Source organism: Triticum urartu, chromosome 6A (genome assembly GCF_056163025.1).
Source record: "Triticum urartu cultivar PI428250 chromosome 6A, HENAU_Tu73, whole genome shotgun sequence".
In the NCBI taxonomy this organism is placed as follows: domain Eukaryota; kingdom Viridiplantae; phylum Streptophyta; class Magnoliopsida; order Poales; family Poaceae; genus Triticum; species Triticum urartu.
The window spans coordinates 513,808,232-513,821,867 of record NC_141878.1 but is presented as its reverse complement, the minus strand read 5'-3'; the positions used below and the strand labels follow the sequence as shown (position 1 = coordinate 513,821,867).

The 13,636-nt window shown below is 49.0% G+C and overlaps 1 protein-coding gene and 1 pseudogene across 1 annotated transcript; one reads left to right on the top strand and one right to left on the bottom strand.

The window, feature by feature from the left end:
- Nucleotides 1-7,791: 7,791 nt before the first annotated feature.
- Nucleotides 7,792-8,662, bottom strand: LOC125514535 (uncharacterized). Its single transcript, XM_048679875.2, has one exon. The coding sequence runs from the start codon at nucleotides 8,519-8,521 to the stop codon at nucleotides 8,123-8,125; it is 399 nt and encodes a 132-aa protein (XP_048535832.1). The 5' UTR covers nucleotides 8,522-8,662; the 3' UTR covers nucleotides 7,792-8,122.
- A 1,080-nt stretch (nucleotides 8,663-9,742) lies between these two features.
- On the top strand, nucleotides 9,743-11,311 carry LOC147965994 (uncharacterized; annotated as a pseudogene).
- Nucleotides 11,312-13,636: the final 2,325 nt, after the last annotated feature.

The window sequence follows — 13,636 nt, the reverse complement described above, 5'->3', positions numbered from 1 at the left end:
GGGATAGTGTTAGTGACCCCCGTAAATCTGAATTTAGAGACTTTCTTGCTGGTATAACCGTAGGGGAATCTAGAGACATAACACAAACTATCATAGGGAGCATTCACTTTCCTGCTATACATTATTTTGCTCTCTTCATAGATAGGTACATAAATGCTAAGGATGAAGCATGTCACATGTGTGTCCCTGACCTCAGCATTCTCAGGAGTACTGTGTTAGGAGACCAATCTTATCATATGGGAGCCATTGTAGCACGTAGGTTGCATCATAATAGATATAATGGAGATTTCTTTGGAGGAATTTATACAACCTGCTTAGCTAATTTTCTTGAGGTGGACGTTCACGAGGGTGATATGGAGTTGCCTCCTGCTTATTTAGATTTTAATTCTATGACCTCCCACCAATTTGTCGAGAGGAATGAATCACCTCTTTTATATCGACTAATCTTTGACAAACGGCGTGTTGTCCGTATTACTCTCTCTGCTCCTGCCTTCTTTCATTTTCAGAAAAAAGGAAGATATGTTATTACCAGAGAGGAGGCAGATGAGTACGAGAGGAGAGGCAGCCCGACGCCACGTTGCAGCTTAGGCGACGATAGTCGCTGCATCTCAGTACGACCCCAGCTACACCTACGGGTGTCCGCCAGGCCATCCCAACCAACTTAGGCCAAAAACCTAAGCTTGAGGGAGTACGTATTTCTCACCGACATTACATTTATGTTCACACACTCATTGCTAGATGTCGGTGCTCATACTCTTTCACTGTAATATCCATGCTAGTTTATTTTCTTTTTCCTGCTTTCTTCTTGTGTGTTTGTTAAACCTTAAGAAAAACCAAAAAAATTAGTAGTAGTTTACTTTTCTTGCTGTAGTAGTAATATTTAAAAATAAAACCCAAAAAAAATATTTTCCGTTCTTCTTTTGCTTGTTGGGAGCTTTCCCGTGTAAATAGTTTTTATTTTTTTTCTTTTCTTTGGGGGTCGATAGGAGAAGACCATGATTAAATTGTTGAAGTGGCTCTTATATGCATTATTGTTGATTTAACCAAGAACCCATATTGCCTTGTCTTCTCCTGTTTATTGAATGCTCGCAGATTCCAGCTTAGTCCAATGCATGTGCACTCTTATTATTATTCACATCGTTCGTTCGTGCAAGTGAAAGGCAATTATGATGATATATGATGGACTGGCTGAGATGAGAAAAGCTGGTATGAGCTCGACCTCTCTTGTTTTTGTAAATATGATGAGTTCATCGTTCTTGATTCAGCTTATTATGAGTACACATGTTTGCAATGACAATTAGAGATCATAGTTGCTCGTGCCATGCTTGATTAGCTATGAGTTATAATGGTTTACCTTGCGTGCCAACATGCTATCGAAATGGTTGTGATGTGGTATGATGGGTTGGTATCCTCCTTTGAATGATTTAAGTGACTTGACTTGGCACATGTTCACGCATGTAATTGAAACAAATCAACATAGCCTTCATGATATTTATGTTCATGGTGGATTATATCCTACTCATGCTTGCATCCAATGTCTATTAATTTTAATGCATGTTCATGACTGTTGTCGCTCTCTAGTTGGTCGCTCCCCAGTCTTTTGCTAGTCTTCACTTGTACTAAGAGGGAATACTGCTTGTGCATCCAATCCCTTAAACCCCAAAGTTATTCCATATGAGTCCACTATACCTTCCTATATGCGGTATTTACCTGCCGTTCCAAGTAAATTTGTATGTGCCAAACTCTAAACCTTCAAATAAACATTCTGTTTTGTATGCTCGAATAGCTCATGTATCAACTAGGGCTGCCCTTATCTTCCATGTTAGGCGGGTTATTCTCAATAGGAGTGGACTCCACTCCTCACTCACGAGAAAATGGCTGGTCACCGGGATGCCCAGTCCCATGCTTTCTGCAAACTAAATCGAAATAATTGCAAACAAAACTCCCCCTGGGACTGTTGCTAGTTGGAGACACTCGTTGTTTCGAGCAAGTCATGGATTGATGCTTGTTGGTGGAGGGGGAGTATAAACTTTACCATTCTGTTTGGGAACCGCCTATAATGTGTGTAGCATGGAAGATATCGCCATGTCTTAGTTGTTATGTTGACAATGAAAGTATACCGCTCAAAATATTATTTATCTCTATTTCAAAACCGAGCTCTAGCACCTCTACAAATCCCTGCTTCCCTCTGCGAAGGGTCTATCTATTTACTTTTATGTTGAGTCATCACCCTCTCATTAAAAGCACTAGTTGGAGAGCACAGCTGTCATTAGCATTCATTACTATTAATTTATATTGGATATGACTATGATTGGATCTCTTTTACCATGAATTACAATGTCTAGTCAGTCCTTGATCTTTAAAGGTGCTATGCATTTATATTTTGCGGTCTCAGAAAGGGTAGCGAGATACCATCTTGTTATATCATATTATGACTGTTTTGAGAAAGTGTTGTCATCCGAGATTTATTATTATCGCTCGCTAGCTGATTATGCCATTGATATGAGTAATCATGAGACCTGAGAATTATTGCAAATGTAGTTAGTTATAATCTTTGCTGAAAAGTTGAATGCTGGCTTTACATATTTACAACAACAAGAGAAAACAGATTTTGTAAAAGTTTTTCTTTATCACTTTCAGTTTGTCAACTGAATTGCTTGAGGACAAGCAAAGGTTTAAACTTGGGGGAGTTGATACGTCTCTGTCGTATCTACTTTTCCAAACACTTTTGCCCTTGTTTTGGACTCTAACTTGCATGATTTGAATGGAACTAACCCGGACTGACGTTGTTTTCAGCAGAATTGCCATGATGTTGTTTTATGTGCAGAAAACAAAAGTTCTCGAAATGACCTGAAACTCCACGGAACATCTAGTTAAAAATAATAAAAAATCCTTGCCAAAGATGAAGACCAGGGGGCCCACACCCTGTCCATGAGGGTGGGGGCGCCCCCCTAGGGCGCGCCCCCTACCTCGTGAGCCCCCTGGAGCTCCTCCGATGCCAACTCCAACTCTATATATTTGCTTTCGGGGGAAAAAAAATCAAGGAGAAGAAATCATCGCGTTTTACGATACATAGCCGCCGCCAAGCCCTAAAACCTCTCGGGAGGGCTGATCTGGAGTCCGTTCGGGGCTCCGGAGAGGGGGATTCGTCGCCGTCGTCATCATCAACCATCCTCCATCACCAATTTCATGATGCTCACCGCCGTGCGTGAGTAATTCCATCGTAGGTTTGCTGGACGGTGATGGGTTTGATGAGATCTATCATGTAATCGAGTTAGTTTTGTTAGGGTTTGATCCCTAGTATCCACTATTTGCTGAGATTGATGTTGCTATGACTTTGCTATACTTAATGCTTGTCACTAGGGCCCGAGTGCCATGATTTCAGATATAAACCTATTATGTTTTCATGAATATATGTGTGTTCTTGATCCTATCTTGCAAGTCTATAGTCACCTACTATGTGTTATGATCCGGCAACCCCGAAGTGACAATAATCGGGACCACTCCCGATGATGACCATAGTTTGAGGAGTTCATGTATTCACTATGTGCTAATGCTTTGTTCCGGTACTCTATTAAAAGGAGGCCTTAATATCCCTTAATTTCCATTAGGACCCAGCTGCCACGGGAGGGTAAGACAAAATATGTCATGCAAGTTCTTTTCCATAAGCACGTATGACTATATTCGGAATACATGCCTACATTACATTGATGAATTGGAGCTAGTTCTGTGTCACCCTATGTTATGACTGTTACATGATGAACCGCATCCGGCATAATTATCCATCACCGATCCAATACCTACGAGCTTTCCATCTACTGGTTTACACTTATTTACTTTTCCGTTGTTACTGTTACAATCACTACAAAACACCAAAAATATTGCTTTTGCTTTTGTTACTCTTTTATTATCGTTACCACTACTATCATACTACTTAGCTACTAAATACTTTGCTGCAGATATTAAGTTATCCAGGTGTGGTTGAATTGACAACTCAGCTGCTAATACTTGAGAATATTCTTTGGCTCCCCTTGTGTCGAATCAATAAATTTGGGTTGAATACTCTATCCTCGAAAGCTGTTGCGATCCCCTACACTTGTGGGTTATCAAGGCACACACCTCGACCCTATCCACAACACGTGGCACACTTCTACCCTTGCTCATATCATGAATTGGGGAGGAGGCATACCGTTCAAGTCGATTTCAAGCCGAGGACCTTCAACCTTGGTGGGAAACAATTCAAGTGACATGTCTTCTGATTTCGCAAGTTTGTCCTTGTATACCTTCCAATGCAAATCCGAGGTGATAGACATACTCTTCAATCGAGATTTTGATCCCACTCCAACATCATACCTTCCTATTAGTTTAACTTCATTATTGGGTCCATCCACTTCAACACATATCTCACTTTCTCACAAACCTCCTCATAACTAGGGCATGTATCGAAAACAATGGCTTCCTCACCATTGTCCGCATTGCTACTCAAGAATGCATCCTTGTACAAATAATGAACATTAACGAGTCTCTCCATCTAAATATAATATAAATAAATTAAGGCATCAATGACAAGTCTAGTGTATTGTATGGATCATTCATTACTATGCATTATATCCAAAGAACAAAACAACTACACTAGTCCATGGCTAAATTAAAACATAAATGATGACATTGGTTAGCACTAACCATAACTCTACTTCTTGCTACCAACCACAAGAATATACCACTACACATCATAAATCACAAAAAACCCTACCGCCCATCATATCCGTTGATTTAACACAAAATGAGTAGAGCTAGGGTTTGCTCCCAAGTAAACAATGCCATCAACTGAGATGATTCACACGATCCAAACTATGAGGGATGAGAAAGTCCACAGGAAATGACGAGGACATCAATACCATGGTTACACCCACAGCCTCTGCTACTATACATACTGGACCAATTGCTAGAGCTAGCAAACGCCAATTAAATTATCAGATACTCCACTTCCGTTTCTTGAGAATAATTTTAATGTTCATGAGAATATGATGCTGCCTAAAATAGATACATTTGTGTTTATTACTAATGAAGGGCCTAGCATGGACAAGAAGGGTGAACACCGGCGCAGGATCAAGCATGAAGATGAAGGCGCGCACGAAAGAAACCAGAACAACGTTTCTAATGGAGTTTTCAGCACTTTGAAGCCCCCATGATGACCCACAAGGACATGGACGAAATATACAAGATGTCATTTCGTAAATTTCGCCCATAGCTTATTATTGGTGTCATGTCACCTTAGTTCTGACCAGGTCCATGTAACTTCGAAATAATACTTCATAGGCTGGTTTTAGAGTCCGTATTGTAGGAAAAACGACTCAGGAGGTGTTTTGGTCCCACCTTGCCATGGCTGGACGAAATCTCCTCCTTTTTCTTCTATAAATATAGGCCTTAAGGCACCGTTTACATTTGGATTTTGTTTAGATTAAATGTTGCCATATCTGAAACTCGCATCCTTCTTTTGTGTTCAACGACCAGACAAGACGCCATAGAACCCCACTTGATTAATAAAGTTTTCCTCTTATACTTGTTCTTGTTTGCTTGCAGGAAATAGACCCTCATGGTCAGGTTGATCATGCTCCGGCATGGTTAATAACCTCTCGGAGTTGGTTCAGCGATTACTAAGGCGTGACGTCTTCGCACGTTCGTAGTCTGATCGCCAATCTACTCCACTGGAAACGATAGCTACTTCTCATCGTAACATCGGGACACATTTGCAACATTTGCCTCTTATCATGAAATGACCCTGATTTACCAAACTGATGGCACCTAATGAACAGAGATTTGAGAGGGATTTGAATGAGGGAGGGAGAGGGAGGGCAGCAGCTCGGGAAAGGTGATGTGGGTGAATGGGTCGATGGCCCACCCAAGCCCCCCCACTCACTTACCCCTCAAAAGGGCATATCGCTATCGAGCCTTGCGTTAGGCTATAATGGGCTACCGTTGTAACCCTATCACTTAGCCACGTCAGTGAGCACGTTGACCTAGTTCCTACCGCCATTGACTACAACAACACGTCGTGGTACCCTACCGCCAGGTATGACAGCGGTAGCGAAGAGGTCAGATCTAAAAAAGAAATCCAAACGGGTTCAAATTGTGCTAAACTTGGCACTTAAGGTCAGAACTCAGAACAGTGATTTTGCATTTGGGTTCCTCCACCTTATAATTGACACAAACAAAGAAAGTTCTGTCTTGCTGCCTCTAATAGAAATGCATACATCCAAACAACAACCAAACACATAGCAGATTCATGTGCTTTTAATTTGTGTGGAATTCATCCTGAAATTTTCTTTTATTATAGAATGACACAAAACTTTTTTCTTTTATTATAGTGACACAAACTTTCATTTACTTTGGACCTCGTTGCTTGAGCTCTGCACAGGAACAAGAACATAGAGATAAATAAGATGTGTCTAAAACCGTGCGGATGCGATTCCACCGGAAATTAGCAGTTCAGAAATGTTGGGAGAGACAGAAGAGCACACCAAATATCTGAACACCAGGAACATATGACACAGAACACGTACTCCCATCCAATAACTGTCAGCTTCACCAGATTTCAGCAAACCTTTAAACTTTGAACAATCGCAAGCACATGCTTCTGCGTGATGGATAGGAATATTGGCTCAAAACTCGTCCACTGAACAGTCTATGCGAACACACGCTTCTGCGTGGTGGAGTACAAATAAACAGTGGAAATCAAGTAGCACCCAACAATCTTCTCCATTGGGTGATTCTAATGCTATTCTCCAAAAGATTAGAGAAGCGGGCATAAACAAAAATGCTGAACTTGCCGATTCCCTCTCCCCTGATTTCCATCCGGATGTTGCCACCTCAAGCCCGTAACATTCGTTCGATATGATTTAAGACTGTAGGCGTATTATACATCAAAGATAGTTCTCCAAAAGATAAAAGACAAGTGAGCATAAATTCTTACCACACTTTTCAATTAGAAGGGCGAGAGATTTCAGGTTACAGGACAGAGAGCACATCAATGATCAAAAGATGCTCGTAAGGCCCAGGATTTAGATACTTCCCTTTTTTGAACTGCAGGATTTAGATACTTGAGGGGGCAGCGGCAAATTGTTTGAAGCGGACAGCAACGACATGAAAGCAGATAAGATATCACAAACACTCATTGATCAAATTTCGTCAGGAGAATTGCTGTTGTTCAAACTTAAAGCATCAGCAATTCAAAATTCAGATGGAAAGTTGCAAACATGGAAATAATAAAGCACTGCAAACATCAAGCAACATAACGAATCAAAAGAAGGCATGCATTCCACAACAATCAGCCCACACAAATCAATAGCTAAAATGGAAGTTACAGGAACATGGAAGAACAGAAGATGAATCAAGTTTTCTGAAGCTGCTTGCCTGCTTCAACACTCAAATCCCATACTATAACTAAAGGCTGACCCAGGTTATGAATAAAAACTAGCATCATATGTTCTTCATGACCAGAACCAGAGTATTATACCTTCTTTTTTGTTTCCCTTCCCAAACGGTACTGTAAATTACAAGTCTCTTCCACTATAGAATTAGAATCACCCAATAAAAAGCAGGCATTCTTCCATCTTGTGACATAAATCAACTCACATTCCAGACCCAAACCAATTTACATTCCAGAGACTCCATACCTTCCACAACCAGGGCAACTAAACACGCACTATTCCAGTTCCTACCAAGGCAAAGCATCTGGGGGCCTGAACTTAATTTGGCAAGCATGTGACAAGAGAAATCAACAAACATCCATGAGGAACAAGTTAATGAAAAGTATGATTCCAGCATGGCTATCCAAATTTATGGTTCTGAGACACATTCGCAAGAACGTTTTGCAGGAACAGTGTTCATGATGATCTTTATCGCATAAAGACCTATTTTACTCGAACTAGATCTGAAGCAGGTAAGTGATAACAGAACGCTAGCGAAATCCGGATCGCGATCTCAAACATCCACACTACAAAGGAAGAAGAACACGGAACGCATGCATCACAGGTTTGTATCTAGGAACATAAACGCGGGAGAAGACGGAGCAACGGCACCGTCGGCCTGCCGGGGCCGGGACGCGACGGGGAGGAGGGGATCAGTCGTCGCGCTTCTTGAGCTTGTCGACGCGCTGCTGGAGGTGGTCGAGCTTGACGACGAGGGAGGTGACGGAGAAGAGGATCCAGTAGAGGAGCAGCGCGGCGGCGATGAGGAGGGCGTTGCGCTGGGACTTCATGATGGACTTCTGGTGGCGGAGGTGCTCGGAGGGGGTGCAGGCGTGCTCGTCGTCGCAGGTGGGCCGCATCTCGTACTTCCAGTAGATGTCCATGAGCAGGAAGAGGCAGAAGGGCACCACCGACATCATGGGCTTGAGCGCGCTCCGCACCACGGAGATCATCCCGCGCCGGAGCGCGTCGAGGCCCGGGAGGGTCAGCAGCAGCAGCATGATGGCCTCCGCGCCCGCCGCGTACCCCAGCACCACCCACTCCAGCGCCATCGCGGCCGGATCTCGCGCCTTCCGATTCGCCGGAGATCGCTTTGCTTGGGAGAGGGGATTTGGGAGGGGGATGGGGAAAACTCTGGTGGGCGTGCGTGCGTGTGCGCCGGGGGATTTCGGCTTTAGCGAGGGGAGCGGGGAGGGGGTCGATCTGGGGGGGGGGGCTTTTGGGTGGAATGGGTCTATGGCAGTGCGGGTTGGGGAGGAGGTGAGGTTGGAGCGGCTCTTGTAGACGCGGTGCAGGCGGGCGCCTCAGATTTAGACGGACGACACGTTCGAGGGGCTCGATGGCTGAGTCAGTACGGGGCGGGTGGAGACGAGAACCTTCGTGCCGACCACGGAAATCGCCGTGGACGGCTCTGATCGAACTGCGGTCAAGTGACGAAAGGGAGATTCGTACACGGACGACACGAAGCAAAGTATGGGGTTTGCTTCGCTGTTAAGGTTGGGTCTCGCATGTCTGAGAAATATAAAATGGTTGGGAATTGGGATCGCGGAGCGAGTTTCATCGCAGGTTTTCTTAGGAGACAAATACATTTAAGGTCACTAAAATTGTCAATGAACTTTGAAATACGTTTTATGACCGTCATCATATATACGATGGGACGTGAAAATACAATCACTGTTGTGCGTATGCGGTGTGTACAGGCTCTTTGACCATGTGTTGACCGACCGTTCTGGACAGATGGCGAACCGCGGAGCCGCCGCTGTGGAAATACGCCAAAAGCGCCTCGGGCATCATCGAATCCCCCGCTCATCCCTCCTCCACTCACATCGCCTCTTCGTCCTCAATTCGAGGAAGGGGGCGGGCTGCATAGGCGATGCCGCCCCGGCGATCATCGGCGGTAGAGACGAGGAGAAGGGATTGTTGAATATATGGTTTGTGCATGTATATTGTATAGTCCGGCCCATCTCCTAGTCATTGTATAGTTGAGGTTATGGCCCACCTTGTACTCCATATATACATGCGCTATGCACCGATCAATACATCGAGTAGCATTGCCAAAATATTCGTTTCCAACATGGTATCATACCTACGATCCTAACCCTAACTACTGCCGCCGCCGCCGCGATCCCATCGCCGCCGCCGCCGCGCTGCCGCCCCCTGTGTGCCGCCGCTTCGCGCTTCCGCCCGCACCCCGCAACGCCGCCACCCGCCGCGCCGCCTCCCGCTACTCGCCGCGCCGCTTCCCCACGCGTCGCCGCACTCCCCTCTCGGCCATGGCCTCCCCCGGTTCCTCCGGTACCACCCGCAGCCGCCGCACCAATCCCTTCGAAGGCCCCGATCCCGTCGTCATCCGCGATCTCAACATCCTCGCTCGGGTTCCCGTCGTCCTCGATCACCTCACCTCCACCTACTATGCCTGGAAGACGTACTTCTCCCTTGTGTTCTGTGAGTACAATCTCCGGGATCACATTGATGGCTCCGTGGACTCCCGCTTCATGGAGGACGATGAGGAGTGGACGTCCATCGACGCCACTCTCATCCGCTGGTTCTACACCACCATCTCGAAGGACCTCTTCCACACGGTGGTCTCCGCCGATGATGACGCTCACGCCGTTTGGACTAAACTCAATGGCCTCTTCACCGACAACGCGCTCCAACGCAAGGTTTTCTTGCACGGCGAGTTTTTTGGGTGCCAGCAACTTGACTCGTCGGTGGACGATTATTGCATGCGCCTCAAGAAGCTTGTCGACGAGCTCCGTGACCTCGACGAGAAGGTCTCCGACGAGCTTCTCCTCAGCACTCTCATCGCCGGCCTGAACGAAGACTTTGGGAACGCCGCCTCCAACATCTCTCTCATCACCAACCCGACCTTCCCCAAGATCGTCGCGTACCTGAAGCTGGAGGAGAGGAGGATGCGGATGTCGCGCATCCAGGCCACCCATACGGCTCTCATCGCCGGGACCCGCGGCGGTGCACCGCCCACCGCTCCGGCTCCCCCGCTGCGGCCCGCCCAGGGGCCCCTCCACGCGCAGCCGCCGCCCGGGTTCCCCTATCCCGCGCTGCCGCAGGCCCCTCCGCCGCCCCCCGCCGAGCAGCAGCAGCGCCGGGGCGGGCGTCGCGGCCGAGGGGGCCGCAAGCAGCAGCAGCAGCCGCTGGCTACCCATGGCGGGGCGCCGCGCCAGCCGCAGCACCCGCTCCCGCCGGCGCCTTGGCAGGCCGGCCAGAACCCCTGGACGGGGGTGGTTCACGCATACTCCATGCTCATACCGCGCGCCCCCATCCCCGGTGTCTTTGGCGCCCGCCCGGCCCCTCACCGGGCTCTGTACGCGGCCCCTTAGGCGTATCCGCCGGTGCCGCTCTACGGCCCCTCGGCGGCCTATGGCCTGCCTTCGGCCGGTGGGTTCGCGGCGCCGCCGCCACAGCCTCTGCCGTCGGCCCCGGCCCTCCCGCCAGTGCCCTGGGACCCCGCGCTGTTAGCGGCCCTCCACACCGCCCCCACACCACAGCAGTACACTGGCGGTGGCGACTGGTACATGGACACCGGAGCCACGGCTCACATGGCCGCCAACCCCGGTAACCTTCTTACCGCTCACCCTGTTCACACTGTTGCTCGCATTACCGTGGGCGGGTTCTTCCATGCCCATCACTCATGTCGGCCATGCTGCTTTTCCTTCTAACTCCCTTCCATTATATCTTTCTAACGTACTTGTTTCACCTGACATCATTAAAAATCTAGTTTCCGTTCGTTCTCTTACACATGAAAATCCTGTCACCGTTGAATTTGACATGTTTGGCTTTTCTGTTAAGGATGCCCGTACCCGGATGGTGCTCCACCGATGTGACAGCCCCGACGAGCTCTACCCGGTCCACTCATCCACATCCTTCGTCGCTGCACCCATGGTGCTTTCCACTGGAGTGGACCTTTGGCACGCTCGTCTCGGTCATCCCAACACTGCCACCCTTCGTCATATTCTTCGCAGTTTTTCATTCACGTGTAATAAGATCGACGATCACACTTGTCATGCTTGTCGTCTCGGCAAACATGCTCGTTTACCCTTTAGCACTTCCTCGCATGTTGCTTCATACCCATTTGAGTTGATTCATAGTGATGTTTGGACCTCTCCTGTTGCTAGTAACACGGGCTATCTTTATTATCTTGTTATTCTTGATGATTTTTCGCACTATGTGTGGACCTTCCCGTTGCGGGAAAGTCGGATTCTGTTGCCACTCTCACCGCTTTCTACTCCTATGTCGCCACGCAGTTTGGTCGCCACATTCATGCGTTGCAAACAGACAACGGGAAGGAGTTCGATAATCTTGCGATCCGCGACCTTCTCGCCACACACGGCACGATCTTTCGTCTCACTTGCCCGTACACTTCACAACAAAATGGCTGCGCTGAGCGCGTGCTTCGCACTCTTAATGACTGCGTTCGCACCCTCCTCTTTCACGCCAACGTGCCACCACGTTTCTGGCCTGATGCGCTCGCCACCGCATCACTACTCCTCAACATCCGTCCCTGTCGCACTCGCGGGAACTTTGCTCCTCATCATCTTTTGTTCGACACGCCACCCTCCTACACCGAGCTCTGCATCTTCGGTTGCTTGTGCTATCCTAGCATCGCTTCCACTACTCCTCATAAGCTCGCACCACGGTCCGTGGCCTGCATTTTTCTTGGCTATCCCCCCAACACCAAAGGCTACCGCTGCTATGATCCTATCTCCCATCGGGTCATCACTTCCCGACACGTTTACTTTGATGAGATGGTTTTTCCGTTTCAGCAGGTACCTTCGGATGTTGCGGCCTTGCCCGCTCCCGGCGATGGCCACTCGAGTGCCTCTCTCGGGCCGCCTCCTGGCTTTGAGGGTGCCCCCCGTGCCCCGAGTCGAGTTCCTCCCCGGCTGGCTTCCTTAGGGGCTGCACCCCTCCCAGCGCCTGCGATGCCCCTCGCGCCGCCATCGGCGCGGGCCTCCTCGGCGCCCCCCGCGCCCTCGCCTGCTGCCTTGCCCGCGGCCTCACCCGCGGCATCAGCGGCAGCGGGCTCTTCTTCGTCATCGCCTATCGCCCCGGACTCGCTGCCCGCCCGATGACTCGCTCTCGGGCTGGTACCTTACGCCCGAGTACACGGTACACCAGTGATGAGTATCTTCTCGCCGCTTCCATCTTCGAGCCGTCCCCTCTCCCATCGTCAGCTCGAGCCGCCCTTCGGGCCCTCATTGGCTCGCTGCGATGCAGGAAGAGTTTGATGCGCTCCAACGGAACCGCACCTGGTAGCTTGTCCCTCGGTCGCCTCGTCCCAACATCATCACGGACAAGTGGGTCTTTCGGCATAAGACTCGTCCAGACAGGACTCTCGAGCACTATAAAGCTCGCTGGGTGGTTCGAGGCTTTCGGCAACGTGCGGGTGTGGACTTCACCGACACTTTTGCTCCGGCTGTTAAATCGGGCACGATCCGCACCGTGCTTCAGCTGGCCATCTCCCGAGCTTGGCATGTGCATCAGTTGGACGTCTCCAACGCCTTCTTGCACGGCCACCTCGCCGAGCAGGTGTTCTGTGAGCAGCCCACCGGCTTCGTCGACGCCACACAGCCGGATCATGTGTGCTTGCTCTCCCATTCACTTTACGGGTTGAAGCAGGCACCTCGGGCCTGGCACCAGCGCATCGCTGCCTTCCTGCAGACGCTCGGATTTACATCGACCCGCTCCGACGCGTCCCTCTTCGTGCACCATCACGGGGTTGACACGGCCTACTTGTTGCTCTACGTCGACGACATCATCCTGACGGCATCCACTATCGCGCTTCTCCAGTGGCTTACTGCTCGTCTTCACGATGAGTTTGCCCTGAAGGACTTGGGGCCCCTCCACTACTTCCTCGGCATTGAGGTGGTTTGACGTCCAGATGGGTTCTTTCTGCACCAGCAGCGTTACGCCCATGAGCTTCTCGATCGTGCCGGCATGCTTAACTGCAAGCCTGCTCCCACGCTTGTTGACACCAAGGCCAAGGTTTCAGCTCTGGAGGGCTCTCCCGCATCCGACGCGGCCTTCTATCGCTCCATTGTGGGTGCCTTGCAGTACCTCACTCTGACGCGCCCCGACTTGCAGTATGCCGTTCAGCAGGTCTGCCTTCACATGCATGCTCCGCGTGACTCTCACTGGACCTTGGTGAA

Bases quoted from the DNA above. Each gene is read 5' to 3' on its own strand.
- LOC125514535 (XM_048679875.2), bottom strand. From the start codon at position 8,521: ATGGCGCTGGAGTGGGTGGTGCTGGGGTACGCGGCGGGCGCGGAGGCC.